The sequence below is a fragment of the Lucilia sericata genome, unplaced genomic scaffold, assembly GCF_015586225.1.
Source record: "Lucilia sericata isolate MDLA Ls3-8-SP2 unplaced genomic scaffold, ASM1558622v1 Contig000838F_arrow, whole genome shotgun sequence".
In the NCBI taxonomy this organism is placed as follows: Eukaryota; Metazoa; Arthropoda; class Insecta; order Diptera; family Calliphoridae; genus Lucilia; species Lucilia sericata.
In genome coordinates, this window is record NW_023994830.1 from 142,295 (window position 1) to 160,779 (window position 18,485).

An 18,485-nucleotide genomic window follows, 5' to 3' on the forward strand; every position below is an offset into this window, starting at 1 on the left:
TGTGTCAACATCAAGAACTTAAATATTTCCTTCTCTTTGGCTTAGCTAGATATAACTTTTTTAAGAGTTACAAGTTCGCCGTTCTTTACGCTCAAAACATTTAGCTTGGCAAATTTGGAGAGCTATTTTTTAACCCAAAACGCTTTGTGCAGACTTTACTGAGATATAGGGTAGTCAATAATTGTAATTTGCCCTTTAAAAAAGTCGTCTGACAACTCTGATGTGTTGTGTTTTTGAACTCCATAACTCTTCCTTTACAATTAAGTTAAAGAATAATTCCAAGTGGTCTAGTAGTTATCGATATTAAGATATTTGTAAGTTCCCTGCTATTGTTCCCAAACAGAAGAAGTTGGAAACCCTGATTGCATAATTTTTCTTATTCTACCACTCTTCCTTAACAAACTGAAGAAGGAGTGATTCCTATAGATCAAGTGGTATCCATTATTAAGCGTGGCAAAAGGAGTGCAAAGTTTCCCGCTCTTTATCACGAAAATATCAACATGGCAACCCTGTCGGAATATTTTTTTAGATTCCGAAACTAAGCTTTTACAAATTACCTCAAGAATGGTTTCAATATGACTCATAGTTCCTGAGATATAACAAGGTAAAGAAATTTCAAGTTCCCCGCTCTTAATTCCAAACATAATAAATTGTCAACCCTTGTTAAATATTTTGTTTTAATTTTACACAAGGTATAGTGTTGTAAAGAGAGTTAATAGTTCCCCGCTCTTTTTTCGAAAAATTGCAACCTGATAACCCTGGAAGAATAATTTTTTAAATTCTAAAATTATTCCTTAACACATTGGCTTAATAATGATTTCAATCGGTCCATTAGTTACCGAGATATAACATGGTGAAGATAGCACAAGTTTCTTGCTCTTTTTCCTAAACATAGTAACTTGGCAACCCTGGTGTGATAATTTTTTAGATTCCAAACATAATTCCTTAACACATTGGTCGAATAATGATTTCAATCGGTCCAGTGGTTACCGAGATAGAACAATGTGAAAATATAATACATTCCCCGCCCTTTATCCCAAACATGATAACTTGGCAACCCTGGTCAGATACTTTTTTCAATTCAACTACTCTTCCTTAACAAACTGACAAAGGAATAATTTCTATAGGTGCAGTGGTTCTAAAGAAATAGCGTGGTAAAAGGAGTGCAAAGTTCCCCGCTCATTTCCTCAAAAGTAGTAGCCTGGCAACCCTAGTGGAATAATTTTTACGATTCCAAAATTAATCCTTAACATATTAGCCGAATAATGATTTCAATCGGTCCAGTAGTTACCGAGATAGAACATGGTGAATATATATTAACTTCCCTGCTCTTTATCCCAAACATAATAACTTGGCAACCCTGGTAGGATAATTTTTTTCAATTCTACTACTTTTTCTTAACAAATTGGCAAAGGAATGATTTATATAGGTCCAGTGGTTCCAAAGATATAGCTTGGTAAAGGGAGTGCAAAGTTCCCCGCTCTTTTCCCCGAAAGTGGTAGCCTGGCAACCCTGGTGGTATAAGTTTTTAGATTCCAAATATATTCCTTAACACATTGGCTAAAAAATTATGCCAATCGGTCCAGTAGTTATCGAGATATGACGGTTTAAAGCAATCCCTCATTTTTCTCATTTTCCGAGAGATGGCAACCCTGGATAGGGCAATGGTCAGCGCCATCTATTGGGCGACATATTTTTCTACGTGCAAAACAAATTTTGGCCGCTCAATAGATGGCGCTATTTTTAGCCCTAAAGCCAGCATTGCCAACATCAAAAAATCCCCATATCTTTGAACGGCATTGCCAGATACAATTTTTAAAATATCCGTTAAATTCAAATGTTTAGAAAGCAAAAAACAAGGGATTTTATAGGATTTTTATGCAAATTTATGTTTATTATGTTAAAATTTTGTAATAAAATTATAAATAATATAATTTAACAGTAAATTAATATAAATTTAATATGTTCTTTATGTTTTTTAAAGGTTTAAATATACATTTAAATGTTGATTGATCCACTTCGCTTTAGCTGTTCGTACATCATTTTGGAAGCAGTTATTGAAGAGTTTTGTGATTGTTTCCTCAGAGCATCTTTTAATGTAATTTTTGCAGAACAAGGAGCTGAAATAGAAAAGAAATTAAATAAATTAAAGAATTTATGTATCAAATGGAATTAGAGGAGAATTTACTATTGTTTAAGACGTGATGTTTCTAAACTATATGGAAATATCACTTCTTTTTCGAATAGATACTGAACTAAAAAGCCTGTTCTGTTTGAAATTTGAATAATAAAATAGAGATTCCACTAAATTGTCTTAAGTGAAAAAACATATAATATTTCTGATTATAAAAGTTTATTCTTAAACGATGTCTATATATAAAAATAATTTATATATCTATCTTCATTACAAAACTAACTTGTTAATGGGTTAATTTAACCACTAATTTGAATTAAGAATCACAGCAGCCACAAGCAATAAAAACAACTTTTTGTAATGTCATTTGTTTTTGTGTAGTATTCTCTATCTCTAAATAAAAACAACGTGATGAAAAACCTTGTGCAGATTAATGTCAGTCATTCTGTATGAACAAAAAAATCTATAAAAACGAGTGTGAGGCAAAGGTGTGGGGTTTTAATATGATAATAACATACAGTACAAAGTGATGGTGTTGCATGATTTGAAACAAACAGGCAGCTCAAAAACACTATAATTTTTCTATTAGATTCAATATATTTACACTACTGAAATTATGCAATTTTTCAAATTATTATTTATAATCTCTGGGTAAAACTATCTAGATATAACAAATACATATTTGTAGCTAACACTTTATTAAGGGAAGCTTGTTTGTGTTCTAATAATAATTGCATTTTTGAGGGGTTTAAAAAATTATTTCGGTTTATTTTAAAGCAACAGGTATGAATGAATAATGGCAGCGTGTGTTTGCTTACGTCGTTATGCAAATTAAATTGCAAAATTTATTCCAAAAAGTAAAATAAAAACAAGCAGAACTGAACAATGTTTGTGTTTAAACAAAAATATACAAAAATTTACTACGTTTACGGAAATCAAACTTAAACAATAGAAACGCAAATAAAAGTGTGAAAATAACATAAAGTCAAGGTAATATTTAAGAAACAATTTTTTTACATTGTAAATGTACAAAATATTAAAAATAGCTTTTTTTAAATAACTTGTTTCATATTTAAGTTAGTTTCTTTTTAAATAATGCTCCACTTTAGTTTTAATCTTTATTAACATTTATCAACTAAATCTGTTTTTAATTAAACAATTGTTTTTCAATTTATTTTCATTATATATTCTTTTTTCTGTGTGATTTGTTCATTTGAAAACTTTTGATTTCATTTTAGTGCTATTTTTTCTTATAAATAACAGCCGCCTATGAAAAATTGTATAAATTATTTCGTAAATGAAAGAAACAGTTCAATAGATCAATTGTTATAACAATTACAAATTGACAATTATTTTTATGCATTTTTCATATTTTAGATTTGTGACAATAATTTGTGACAACATAAAGTATTTGAATGTAAAGTAAGTCTATGAAATGAATTGTTGGCGACAAATTTGAATGGGGTTTGTTAGTATATCATTTGTGTAAACTTTTTAACTGGGGTTTACATTCGAAGGTATTTTGCGCAGTCTATTGGAAGAGAGATTTTGATTTATAAAAAAAAACTTATTTAAGTGAAATTTTATCACTCTACTTGTATTGTAAGCCAGTTAAAGACGTTGAAGTTATTTTCAGAAGGGGAACTATATGGGGGAAAGGGTCCAATGGACCAATATATGAACCCAACTGTCCTTTTAGGAACACTAACATGTTTTTAACAGACATATACTTAGTTATCCAGATCGTGTTAGAATCTTATAAGCACCTACATATAATATAAATGTTTTTCTGGGTCCATGACCAATATTTCTATGAGTTTCAAACGGTATAAAAATGAACTTATGTATATGAGTTCCAAACGATATAAAAGTGAACTTTTGTATATGGGAACAAGGGTCAAAAGGGTACCGATTATGTCCTTTTCAATACCAACCAAAATGCCCGTTTAGGAACCCTATCATATTTTTAACACACAGACAGACAGACATGATCCAGATCGTCTTAGAATCTAATAAGTACCCAAAGTATAAGTACTTTTCTGGGTCTACGATCAATATTTCTATGCATTACAAACTTTGTGACGAAATCAATATTTTTATGAATTCCAAACGGTATAAAAGTGAACTTATGTATATGAGTTCCAAACGGTATAAAAGTGAACTTATGATATGGGTCAAAAGGGGACCGATTATGCCCTTTTCAATACCAATCAAAATGCCCGTTTAGGAGCCCTATCATATTTTCAACACACAGACAGACAGACATGATCCAGATCGTCTTAGAATCTAATAAGTACCCAAAGTATAAATACTTTTCTGGGTCTACGATCAATATTTCTTTGCATTACAAATGTCGTGACAAAATCAATATTTTTATGAGTTCCAAATGATATAAAAGTGAACTTATGTATATGAGTTCCAAACGGTATAAAAGTGAACTTATGATATGGGTCAAAAGGGGAACGATTATGCCCTTTTCAATACCAATCAAAATTCCCGTTTAGGAGCCCTATCATATTTTTAACACACAGACAGACAGACATGATCCAGATCGTCTTAGAATCTAATAAGTACCCAAAGTATAAGTACTTTTCTGGGTCTACGATCAATATTTCTTTGCATTACAAACGTCGTGACAAAATCAATATTTTTATGAGTTCCAAATGGTATAAAAGCGAACTTATGTATATGGGAACAAGAGTCAAAAGGGGACCGATTATGCCCTTTTCAATACCAATCAAAATGCCCGTTTAGGAGCCCTATCATATTTTCAACACACAGACAGACAGACATTATCCAGATCGTCTTAGAATCTAATAAGTACCCAAAGTATAAGTACTTTTCTGGGTCTACGATCAATATTTCTATGCATTACAAACTTTGTGACGAAATCAATATTTTTTAATGCTCGATATAAAAATTGCTATCGATTTCATTCACTTTATAATAAATTTACATATATTCTAACTTAAAACGAAACGATTGTAAAAACGATAATAGTTATTCAGTGTAAATGAATGGAATGTCTGGCAGTAACAAATCAAACTTGTTCAACTTGTTTTAACTCAATTACTTGTTACTAAATCAATTCATTCATTAAAATAGTTTACAGTCACTTTGTTATTTTTTAAATTTTGATTTAAGACATTTAAATAAATTACTCAATTAATAATTCAAATTAAATTTTTGTTTTAAATAAATAGAAAAGTTTTCTAAAAATGTTAGAACAAAGACACAGAAATAAAGTTTAGAATATTTAACTCGTGGTCAAAAGAAGATTTTTAGGTCAGATTTTGTCTTAAAGTGTTTAACTGTGTTTAGATATAATAACTAAGAAAACGGCTAAAAGTTTGAAGAAGATATTATTGGTTAAATAAAAACCGGTAGCAAATACTGTTTTTTTTTAAACTGTTCTTAATTATAATGTAATAATTTTTAAAAAGAATAATAGTTTAAAAATAATTTTGTTTAAATAAAAACCAGTAGCAAATATTGCTCTCTAACAAATTAGAACTTGAGCTATAAATAAATCATATAATTTTGAAAACATGCTTAATTTTGAAGTATAAAAATATTTACTGTCAAAACTTTTTAAATAAAAACCAGTAGCAAGTACTGCATTCTTAAATAAATACAATCAGATCTAGAGCTATAAAAAAATCATAAATTAACCCAAATGATCTTAACAATCATAATAAAAATCCTGTCGAAATTTCAATGAGAATAACATAAATACAATAAATAATGAAAAATATTTAAATAATTCCAATGAAAGAAGAAGAAAAAATACATCCAAACACCACATGATATGAATATGAACTCAATTAATGCCAATAAAGATGAATTTGTGTTTTTTTTTCATTATTTCTGCTTAAAATTTCGAAAAAAATAATAATAAAATATATTAAATGAAGACATGAGAAAGTGAAATAAATAAAATCTGAGAAATTTTTGATTCAATTAAAATACATGCATAATAAATAAATGCATTTGTAGCCATATAGAGAGAGTTGTACTATATAATTCTGTAAAGAAATTATAAATTGATACAAAAGGAATATAAGAAAAAGAAAATTGAAAACAAAATAGAATTGAAAATGCAGGGCAATAAACTTGGAACGGCATACTGAACCTTAAATAAAATATTTTCTATAAATTCTTATTTTTTCTGGAAAGAACAGAAGAGAGAAAAAAGTCTGTTTCTAGGAATATTATAGACACACAATTTTAGTTTAAATGAATAGGGAGTCAGAGAGTTGTGTACAAATATTAGAGGAGTTTTCTTTTTATTCGCTTTTGAAATGTTATAAATAAACTTTTCCTGACGTGAACTTGAAATTAATAGTCTGGATATTTTTGTGTGTTTCTCGTGGTGCTATTTGGAACAAAAAAAAAAAAAAAATTTGTCACAATTTATTTTTAGTTTTAAAGAAAATAATTAATTTAATTTTTCCCACCATATGGTTTTAAATAAAACTGAAGTGTCATTATAAAGTAAATAATTTGAATATTTCCTAAATATAATAAACAAAAATATCAAATTGAGTTAAAAAAAAAAATAAATAAAACTTTAAAATTGACTCATTTAATTAGCAGCTATTAAAGAAAAATAACTTAAAAAATGACATAAAATTATTATTAGTTCCACTATATAAAAAACAAAGATTTTTTATTATTTTGTTATATATGTAAATTCTAAAACTTGTTAATATTTTATTTAAGCACAACAAACTATTTTCAAACTCAACACGTGTGAAATTTTATAAAAAGACATTCATTATTTATTGTTTTCTCTCTCTTTACAGCTGATATGAATCTTCTACCATTAACAACATTCTTAGTTATTTTACAAAACTACAAGTGATTTCTTTTATAATTGTTTTTGTTATTATCTACTACCACTCTTGAGTCTGGAATTATTTTTTCCAAAATCTTTCACACTGCCTCCTGCGCTAATATACTCATACGATGTATAAGTTACTGGTCGGCTTAAAGAGCTATTTAAAATGGCAGGATATACAAACGGATAATACAATATTTCGTTTGCACAATTCCTTTACCACAGTCCTGCTGTTGACGTGCAGTTTAATTATAACGGCCACACAATATGTTGGCCAACCGATTAGTTGTATTGTTAGTGGTATACCAACACATGTAGTGAATACATTCTGTTGGATTCATAGTACATTTACAATGCCGGATGCGTTTCGGAGACAGGTAAGTTATTAAATATAAAGATAACATTTTGTATTAAGCAAAAACCCAGAGATTAGTAATAGTAAGATCTGTTAAATGTCAGGTCTGAAAAAAGTAGTTTGTAATTAAAATTTTAATATCTTTCTATTTCAACTTTTTTATTGTTTTCTTTCTCTTAAATGTTAGATATGGCTTGCCATTTGAAAATATTGAAATCACTTCTTAGAGAATTACATTTTCAATACTTAAGAAGTACATATAAAGTCTGTTCATCTGTTTTTCACTTTATCTTCAGCATTAGCTTTTTGTATTGGACATTTATAATGGTTTCTAAAACAGTAAGAGCGAACAGATCCATAGTGTTAAACATTTTCTATGAACATATTAGATACACCTCAACTAAAGATACAATTCGAATCAGACTAATGGGACCAGTATTAGATTATTAGGATTTGGTTGAAATTGAATAATATTACAATGTACAGGCGGACAGTACAACAACAGCAATAGTTCATACATTTGCTGGTAGGAGTGAGGTGACAACAACTATCGGAGTCATCATGGGAAATAGTAAAAAAACAGACCCATAGTCTTAAAAATTATCTATGAAAATATTACAAAGGTCCCAGATAAAGATGCAATTCGATTAAAACTAAGGGTACCATCAATCAAACCCATAGCAAAACTTAGATTGTGATTAAAAGAAAACTTTAGCACATTATTTTGACACGACTTTAAAGACACCAACAAGTTTATATTGAACTCCATTAATTGGGTTAAAATTGGAAAAGATTGAAGTGTACAGGCAAGTCAAACTTGAGGAGTTAAATCATACATTTCCTGGTATGAGCGAGGTAACAACAATTATAGGAATCATCGACTACATATCATCAAAGCATATTGAAATAAACTTGTTAATCTCTCCTAGTCTGAATAGCGGACTTTTACTTCTGTGGCAGAATATTCTCTTTTTTTCATAACTCATTCAACTTACAATTATTATAATAAACTTTTGACAATTCAAATAATTATATAAAGCGTCAAAATGATTCGTAAAAACAAGGATTCAGCGTGATTGTACAATCGCTTAAGAAGGCTCATAAGTATGACAGACATTATTAGAACCTTTAACCACAAAAGACAGAGCTTCGCTTCGGAGCCACCGAGTCATACAATGCCAATTATTATCAACTGAGAAATAGCTGTATTAACAAAACGATTTTACCGCGGGAAAAGAACTATTGGCCACAGTTGAACTCTTACAACACTAACTTGATCTTTATTTCGGAAAATCAGACCATTTTTCATCAGTACAACACAAGCTTATCAAAACCACGAAAGAAGTAAGCCATGATTTACGGTGCAGGAATTGACACTGACATAAAATAACTTATATTTAAGAAAATGGCGAGTATTTAAATTAGTGAATTTCTTTTGGACAAATTTGTCGAAATATTAGAAGTAAACATTGTAGATAAGGAAAAATTAAATCTTAAAAACACATTATTGCTCCTTTAAAAACAAATTTTAAAAATCCTATCCTCTTACATATTCTCAATTGTTAGCTTCCCTTTTAGAAGACAAACAAAAACCTAAACATCTTTTTCATAAATGTCAATTAAAAGAACTAACTGATGCTTACAGTAATAAATAAAACAAAATCATGCCATAGTATCATATCCAATTACCAATTCTTTGAAAGGTTGTCTTAATTTCATGTCGTACGTTTTTTCATATTTTTATATGGTTTTGCAATAAAAGGAAACGGTTCTTAAAACTAAACATATTATTTTAAAACAAATAAAACTATAAAAAGATTTTTAAAGGAAGAAAATAAAAAAAAAAAATGTTGAAAACCATATTGAAAAGAGTTTCCCAATCTTTAGTCTTTTTTTTTTTTTTTGTACTCCATAACATATCATTTAAAGTATAATTAAAACCAGATAACGCCTTCATTTAAAATATATATACATATGTATATAAAAATCTCAAGAGAAAACTTTTTGAGAAACATGGGGGGCGTCATAAAGTTGTCTGCGCATAAATTAAAGTATGTTTTTTTAAGTTTATATGCCAGTGAATTTGTATTCATTCCTGGCTGTCTTTAGTTTATAATTTTAGTCGTTTATTTTTTTGCTTTATAGTTTTTAATAATTCATAAAATGTACATCTGATGGAGTATTTACACGCTACTTTGCAAACGTCCAGTACTCATGTCAATGTGTGTGCCGCCCTTGCATCAAAATTCTCTGAAAGTTTTTCTTGTATTGATCATGCGGGTTTTGTTTTTTACATAGAATTTGTTGTATGATAAAAGAATTTAATTCATTAAAAACATGTTGCATAAAGCTTTGACATGTGGCATTATTGCATATTTATAGTTAAAAAGAAATATTTTATTAAAAATCGTCTTTGTAAATTTTTTAAATACATCTATTTGAAAAAATCTCTACAATTTGAAGTCTCATATTTTTTTTTATAATTTTTTAGGTTGGTCGCGAAGTGGCACATCCTGGTATTGCAAATGATTTTGATGATGAAGATGCTAAAAAATACTATACCTACTATCAGTGGGTTTGTTTTGTGCTCTTCTTTCAGGTGAGTTTTAATACTATAGTTTTATGACGCAAAACATTAATTAAATTTATATATAAGAATAGCCACACGAATACTTTAATTATGGTCAAAACAAATTTGAAACAAAAAAAAAAAAAAAACTACACACCAGCATAAATTTCAAAACATTTATAAAAAAAAAACACGATTTATATGTGATGCAATATTTAGATTTTTTAATGCGTGATTACTTTTAAAGGCAAATCAACATAAAACCGTTTTTTTTTTCACACGTTTTATACTATATACTCATTTCAGTTAGTTTTAAATTTCAATTGTTTAAACAGTAATTGAATTAAATTTTTTATTAAAACAAAATCGCATAAAATAATTGATTCAATTAATGTGAAAATAAAAAAAATAAAATAAAATAAACGTGTGTTACAGTTATTTTTATGCTATAACTGTTGGCAAAAAATTATTGATATTTGTTTATTTTTCTACACAATTGATCACGTTTTCTTGTAATGATCAATTTTATTTTGGGAGAGATCTAATTTCGTTGTTTATATTTTTTCGAACATCTTAAATTTCTTACACTCTTATTTCCAGCTAAATATGGTTAGTTCTTTAATTTTTCTTTTTTTTAGTTGTTGTTTTTTCTATAGACAATTTAAAAACCATTTATTTGTCTACACGAGTTTTTCAGAAGTGATCTTGTTTCTCTGTACAAGTACTTAAATTTCGAAAATCATCATCATCATCATCGTCAGTCTTTTTTTATGTGTGTTTTCAAGTACTTTATGTTGTTAAGTTTGGGATGAGTTTAAAACTATGTACATATGTATGTATATCTGTATATACATAAGTTTATATGTACTAAAGTTTTTTTTTGTATGTTTATATGTATAAAGATAGTTTCTCAATTCTACTTCAATTGGCTTTAATTAAGGTTTTAATGTATACATATATAGAAATAAATTTATATATAAATCATGATTACTTATCGTGTAGATCGTATTGTTGAAAATTTTATTATATTAAATCTAACAGTGGGCCTTAGAGATTCGAATTGATCCAGTTTTATGTTAATATTTGAATGATAGTTTTGATATTAAAGTTTTATTCACATTATATTTTCAAATATTAAAAACTGAAACAACATCTTAATCAAATCTAAAAATACTCTATAGTATTTGAAATAGTGAATACTTTCACGGACAAAAAGTCATCAAAAATTAATAACATCCCGCGGATCACACATCTAATTTAAAATTCACTAGTTTTTCATCAAAATTGGAGAACAATGCTATTCGTGGTCAAAAATCAACATCCCTTTCCTCACCATCCGCATGCCTTCTAGATCATACATTAATAAAATAAGGGTTTTTTATATTCAGAATAAAATTGTAGATGTTCTAAACCTATGACAAATTAGATTTTAGGTGAAAATTTATTTTCTTTCTTTTCTTACGAAATATTCAAATTTCTGATAAAAATTTGATTTTCTGTTGGTAATTCGATTTAATTAATAGTGAATGATCGATTTTATCGTGAAAATTCAATCTATTGAAATTTAATTTTTTTCTGAAAATATAATAATTCATAATCCATTTTCTAGTGAAAATTCCTCAAATATTCAAATAAAATAGAATTTTCCCCAATGAGTCCGATTGAACCTCCAATTGTTTCTCAAAACAAATGCAGTAACCCACGTATTTAACTTTGTTATTTAATTTTATTGTGTGACTTTCTTTAAATATCATTCTGCAGTTAAAAACAGTTTTTTGCTATTTTATTTTGCTTTATTGACCGTTGAAGAAATGCTGACTATTGGACGTGATTTAAATTAATGATGATTTTGTAGAAAAAAGTAAAAAAACATATGAATCCAAAAACATAGTAAAAAACATACATACAAATAAAATCAAACTTCCAAAATAAAACTTTATTAAATTTTTTTAAATCACGCACAGCGTTTAAGACACATATAAATAAATTTAATTTTGCAAACACATACATGCATTGATAGAAAAAAAAACAACTAAAAGATCAATGACCAAAGATTGTATAATATTTGGTTGATGTTTTGATTTAAAAACAATTAAAAAGATTTGCATGTTGGAAAAGAAAACAAAATAAAGAGTTAAAAACAAACAAACAAAATCGTTAATACCTTAACTTTTTTATAAAACACATTCAAAAAATGCTTATTAATAATTTTCTTTCTTTTTTCAGGCCATTGCATGTTATACACCCAAATTTTTATGGGACAAATTTGAAGGCGGCCTTATGCGTATGATTGTTATGGGCCTGAATATCACTATCTGTACGCGACAAGAAAAAGAGGCTAAACGTGATGCTTTACTCGATTATTTGACAAAACATGTCAAACGTCATAAGATGTATGCCATTAGATATTGGCTTTGTGAGGCTTTATGCTTTGTCAATATCATTTTACAAATGTATCTAATGAATCGTTTCTTTGATGGTGAATTTATGTCATATGGTACGAGAATAATGCAATTGTCAGATGTGCCACAGGAACAGAGAGTAGATCCTATGGTTTATATATTTCCACGTGTTACTAAATGTATATTCCATAAATATGGTGCTTCGGGTTCATTGCAGAAACACGATTCTTTGTGTATTCTACCCCTAAATATAGTGAATGAGAAAACCTATGTTTTCATATGGTTTTGGTATATGATTTTGTTGGCTCTCCTTATAGGATTGTTAGTATTCCGGTAAGTTAAAAACTACTTTGTCATTTGAAATCCTACTCATGTTATTGATTCTATTTCTTTCTATTTATTCCCTACAGCGGTCTTATGTTATTCATGCCCAAGTTCCGTCCTCGCCTGTTGCATGCCCGCAATCGTATGATTAGTTTGGAAACTTGCCGTATTTTATCCCAAAAATTGGATATTGGTGATTGGTGGCTCATCTATATGTTGGGCCGCAATTTAGATCCAGTCATTTATAAAGAAGTTATGACTGAATTCTCTAAAGAAATTGATCCCTCTAGATATAATCGAGCTAAGTGATTTTATTTTCGTTTTTTTCTTCTTCCTGAGAATATCATAACAACAACGACGACAGCTGCTAAAGAATTTCTAATACATTTAATTTTTGCATCAATAGTAGTTCTGTGATTAAGTTAATTATCATAAACAAAAACAAAATACAATTTTATAACCCCTTTTTCTCTATTTTTATTTATCAAAAACTATTCATAATTTGTAATAAGTAATGATCACAACTCTAATATAATAAAACAGTAGAAGAATAGCAATATTCTTGAAATTTTAGTTTTTAAGTAAAAAAAACTTTTAGTTCGTCTTTTTTTTTAACTATATTAAAAACATCTATATAGTATGTGTAAACAAAAAGAAAAAATATTGTTCGTTTTGTTTTTTATTTACAAATACTTTTGTTTCGAATTTAAGAGTCTTATTAAAAAAAGTTTTGTATAATATGAAAGAATAATAATAAAAGCATTTATATATAAATATATGAATTATTTTTTTAATAAATGCAAATTTGTTGCATCACTTTATAATAACAATAAAGTACAATAAAACAAAAAAAAAATTGTATTATTTAATTGGAGTGTAAAATTTTATGGAAATAATTAATCTATTACATAACGGATGGAAGAACAAAACCACAATTAGCTGCATATTGGTTTTAGATCAGTTCTAGTTTAGATCTAATTCTGTACTAGTTTAGTTCTAATTCTGTTCTAGTTAGTTATAGTTAAGTTCAGTTTCAGTTCAGTACTAGTTCAGCCCTAGTTCAGTTCTGGTTCAGTTCTAGTTCAGTTTTAGGTCAATTCTAGGTCAATTCTAGTTCATTTCTAGTTCAGTTCTAGTTCATTTCTAGTTCAGTTCTAGTTCAGTTCTAGTTCAGTTCTAGTTCAGTTCTAGTTCAGTTCTAGTTCAGTTCTAGTTCAGTTCTAGTTCAGTTCTAGTTCAGTTCTAGTTCAGTTCTAGTTCAGTTCTAGTTTAGTTCTAGTTCAGTTCTAGTTCAGTTCTAGCTCAGTTCTAGTTCAGTTCTAGTTCAGTTATAGTTCAATTCTAGTTCAGTTCTACTTAAGTTCTATTTCAGTTCATGATCAGTTCTAGTTCAAGTCTAGTTCAGTTCTAGTTCAAGTCTAGTTCAGTTATAGTTCTATTTCCGTCCTAGTTCAATTATATTTCATTTCTAGTTCTATTGCAGTTTTAGTTCATTTCTAGTTCTGTTCTATTTGAGTTCAAGTTTAGTTCTAGTTCAGTTCTACTTCAGTTCTATTTCAGTTCATGATCAGTTCTAGTTCAAGTCTAGTTCAGTTCTAGTTCAAGTCTAGTTCAGTTCTAGTTCAAGTCTAGTTCAGTTATAGTTCTATTTCCGTCCTAGTTCAATTATATTTCATTTCTAGTTCTATTGCAGTGCTAGTTCAGTTCTTGTACATTTCATATCCATTTTAAGTTCAGTTATTTTTTTTTCTAGATCTAGTTAAATTCTAGACCGGTTTTAGAGCTAGTTCATTTATATTTCAGTTTTAATCGTGTTCGAGTTTCGTTTATGTTCATGTTTTTCAGTTCTAATGCAGTTATAGTTCTTTTATAGTTTTAGTTTAGTTTTAGATCAGACCTAGTTCGGTTAATTACTAGCCCAATTCTAATTTAGTTGTATTTCAGTTCCATTTAAGATGAACTTAATTTCTACTTGAATTCGTCAAATTCGGACGATATTTATTTTTTTAATACAGAAAAACGTACGACAATACGAATAATATATGTAATAAAAATAAACTTACCCTTTGAAAGTTTTATAAAATCAGCAACACCATCAATGTTCTTGTTGCTCACTTTGAACAAATCATCTTCTGTCCCTTTAAATGCTTATATGAAGCTGCTACTTTATTGTCACCTAAATGTATTTAAAAGTTAATAACGTCAATAACTTTATAACACTTCACCTACCTCTCGTAATTCGAAAACATAATGACTAAAGCCAAAACATTATAAACGTTATCTCCAGAAATGTTGAGTCATAAGCAGACATGTTTTAATAACTCTTAATATTACGGCGTACAAAATATGATGATGTTTTCCTCGGTGTCAGCGACAATTTTTATTTTTTCTTTCTTCTTTTTATTTCTTTCTAGGGAATAGATAATTAAAAGTTGATTATTTGGACAAGCAATTTCTTTTTTTTTATATTCACAGAGACATGATACATTTGATACATAAAAGCTTAAGCTACTTTTAAAAGTAGAAGTAGAGAAAATAATAGAAATTAAATATTTCTAAGCTATTTTGTTTAAGAATAAGTAGAATTAAAGTAGAAATAAACAAATTATTAACAATATAATATTAAATACATGTACTTTATAAACATATATACGATTTTCTTTATATATTTTTGTTTAATTTAATAATTTTATCACATAAATTTATTTATTTAAATAATTAAACTACTAAAGTTACTCGCTCACATATGCAGGGTCGGTATACTTTTATTACTGCTGCACATTTTTTTATTGTTTAATGTAGAGAAATGTTTTTTGGGTGGTTGGGTGAATAAATGAGGTGTGATTATTTATAAACCCTTTACAACAACATTTTAACCACAACAGGAACGAGAACCTTCAGGCACTTGGGATTGATTACCATCATTGCCCTCTGTGGAATCTTCTACGATTAAACGTCTTTGGCCGAATTGCTGTTGAGTCATTGTTCTTTGTTTTTGATTGTTTTGTTGGGCATGTTGCACCATAAGTCTTGTTAGCTCTACAAATACCTCCTCTACATTGTCATTTGTTTTGGCAGAAGTTTCAAAATAATGAGCACCTACACTTTCAGCATATGACAATGCATCCTCTTCCATTACTGTACGCTGCTCTTCCAAGTCTATTTTATTGCCTGCTATGGCTAGGATTATTTCAGAGCCTAGCATACGTTTAAGTTCTTTAACCCAATTTTTTACCTTTTGAAACGAGTCTTGATCGGTGATATCATATACCAGTATGGCACCATGAGAACCCCGATAGTATATGGGTCCGAGAGCATGAAAACGTTCCTGTCCTGCAGTATCCCAGATATTCAACTGCACCTTGCTACCATTTTCTAGGGTCACTTTCTTGGTGAGGAATGAAGCCTGTAGTGTACTTATATGCTGAGGATTGAATTTATCCTCGACATAACGCAAAACAATCGATGTTTTTCCCACGCACCCCTCCCCAAGTAGAACAACTTTAAAATTATATTGTGTTGGCTGTTGCGAATTCATTTTGTACACTCATTTATGGCCTTTTATATTATTTGCTAATAAATTTTGACACTTTAATTTGTGGATAAAGCACTTTATAAATTTCTTTTTATTATTATTTGCTATTATTTTTCTACGTCTTGTGAAAAATCTAATTAAATGCAAGTGAAAATGTCAACAACAAATGTTAATTTTGCAAATTTACGAAAACAAGTTGACAGGTTAACTTGATATGCACAGCGCCATCTATGTGTGAAATTTTAAAAAGAGTAAAAACGGTGTTGCCATGTTGAGACAAAATAGAGTGCCATATGGTTGAGAATATGTTAAAAAAACGTTATTTTAGAAATTTATGCTTTCCAAAGCAGCATATAAACGATTAAATATAAATTAATTAAATAAACTATTTCCTTTAAATAAAGTAATATAAAAAATCAAATACAGTTAAATTATTAAATTTTGTTTGCATTCAATAGTTAAATTAATAAATCTTGTTTGCATTCAATATGGCACATAATGAATCAAAAACCTTTTCAGCTGTTCCTATCGAATTTTAAGTCAAATAAAAAATAAACTGACATAATTTTAAATAGAATTCATTAATCCTAAACTTCGGTTTGAATCATATCTGATCTAGTTTAGATCTAGTTCTAGTTCAGTTCTAGTTCAGTTGTAGTTCTGTTCTAGTTCAGTTCTAGTTCAGTTCTAGTTCAGTTCTAGTCAGTTCTAGTTCAGTTAGTTCAGTTCTAGTTCAGTTCTAGTTCAGTTCTAGTTCAGTTCTAGTTCAGTTCTAGTTCAGTTCTAGTTCAGTTCTAGTTCAGTTCTAGTTCAGTTCTAGTTCAGTTCTAGTTCAGTTCTAGTTCAGTTCTAGTTCAGTTCTAGTTCAGTTCTAGTTCAGTTCTAGTTCAGTTCTAGTTCAGTTCTAGTTCAGTTCTAGTTCAGTTCTAGTTCAGTTCTAGTTCAGTTCTAGTTCAGTTCTAGTTCAGTTCTAGTTCAGTTCTAGTTCAGTTCTAGTTCAGTTCTAGTTCAGTTCTAGTTCAGTTCTAGTTCAGTTCTAGTTCAGTTCTAGTTCAGTTCTAGTTCAGTTCTAGTTCAGTTCTAGTTCAGTTCTAGTTCAGTTCTAGTTCAGTTCTAGTTCAGTTCTAGTTCAGTTCTAGTTCAGTTCTAGTTCAGTTCTAGTTCAGTTCTAGTTCAGTTCTAGTTCAGTTCTAGTTCAGTTCTAGTTCAGTTCTAGTTCAGTTCTAGTTCAGTTCTAGTTCAGTTCTAGTTCAGTTCTAGTTCAGTTCTAGTTCAGTTCTAGTTCAGTTCTAGTTCAGTTCTAGTTCAGTTCTAGTTCAGTTCTAGTTCAGTTCTAGTTCAGTTCTAGTTCAGTTCTAGTTCAGTTCTAGTTCAGTTCTAGTTCAGTTTCTAGTTCAGTTCTAGTTCAGTTCTAGTTCAGTTCTAGTTCAGTTCTAGTTCAGTTCTAGTTCAGTTCTAGTTCAGTTCTAGTTCAGTTCTAGTTCAGTTCTAGTTCAGTTCTAGTTCAGTTCTAGTTCAGTTCTAGTTCAGTTCTAGTTCAGTTTCTAGTTCAGTTCTAGTTCAGTTCTAGTTCAGTTCTAGTTCAGTTCTAGTTCAGTTCTAGTTCAGTTCTAGTTCAGTTCTAGTTCAGTTCTAGTTCAGTTCTAGTTCAGTTCTAGTTCAGTTCTAGTTCAGTTCTAGTTCAGTTCTAGTTCAGTTCTAGTTCAGTTCTTAGTCAGTTCTAGTTCAGTTCTAGTTCAGTTCTAGTTCAGTTCTAGTTCAGTTCTAGTTCAGTTAGTTCTAGTTCAGTTCTAGTTCAGTTCTAGTTTAGTTCTAGTTCAGTTCTAGTTCAGTTCTAGTTCAGTTCACTTCTAGTTCACTGCTAGTTCACTTCTAGTTCACTTCTAGTTCACTGCTAGTTCACTTCTAGTGCATTTTTAATTCAGTTCTATTTCTTTTCTAGTCCAGTTCTAGTAGAGTTTTAGTTCGTATATTCTCGAGAAATGACCTAGCTATTTCAAACTTTCGCCATATTTTAAATATTATGGAACATTTAGCTTTTCCATACATTGAATGAAGATATTTTAAATTTCCTATTCATTATCTAATATTTTTTATATAAATTGATTATTTATAAACAATTGAATAAATTGCTTTCAATAAAATAGTGTAGTATACGATTAATAAATAATGTATTAATTTTATAAACATGCATACATTTCTCTACTTACAGTATATCACAAATGTAATTTGCGTATCCATTTAGAAGGGAAATTTTTAAAAATTTGTAAATAAAAAATGTCAAGGAAATTGACATTGTGGAATTGATAAAAGACAATCTGTAAAA

The 18,485-nt window shown here is 28.8% G+C and overlaps 2 protein-coding genes and 1 long non-coding RNA gene across 5 annotated transcripts in view; 1 reads left to right on the top strand and 2 right to left on the bottom strand.

Moving 5' to 3' along the window:
* Positions 1–13,402, top strand: part of LOC119608457 (innexin inx1) — a 133,495-nt gene extending 120,093 nt beyond the window's left edge. For 2 of the 3 annotated variants that reach the window (XM_037962889.1, XM_037962888.1), the window contains 4 exons: positions 6,940–7,351; positions 9,821–9,928; positions 12,125–12,633; positions 12,711–13,402. In XM_037962889.1, coding sequence (XP_037818817.1) covers positions 7,103–7,351; positions 9,821–9,928; positions 12,125–12,633; positions 12,711–12,933 — 1,089 coding nt within the window. In that variant the 5' untranslated portion in view covers positions 6,940–7,102 and the 3' untranslated portion in view covers positions 12,934–13,402. Of the gene's footprint in view, positions 1–3,106; positions 3,125–6,939; positions 7,352–9,820; positions 9,929–12,124; positions 12,634–12,710 lie in introns of those variants that run through there. The other variant, XM_037962890.1, reaches the window with a different exon arrangement.
* LOC119608461 lies at positions 1,941–18,477 on the bottom strand. The gene is made up of 4 exons (XR_005231823.1): positions 18,370–18,477; positions 14,854–15,034; positions 14,688–14,800; positions 1,941–2,120 (listed from the first exon to the last, which is right to left on the bottom strand). It is a non-coding gene; the product is annotated as an uncharacterized LOC119608461 (long non-coding RNA).
* On the bottom strand, positions 15,064–16,345 carry LOC119608458 (ras-related protein Rab-21). Its single transcript, XM_037962891.1, has one exon. It carries the CDS (start codon positions 16,160–16,162, stop codon positions 15,497–15,499), a length of 666 nt encoding a protein of 221 aa, XP_037818819.1. The 5' UTR covers positions 16,163–16,345; the 3' UTR covers positions 15,064–15,496.
* Positions 18,478–18,485: the final 8 nt, after the last annotated feature.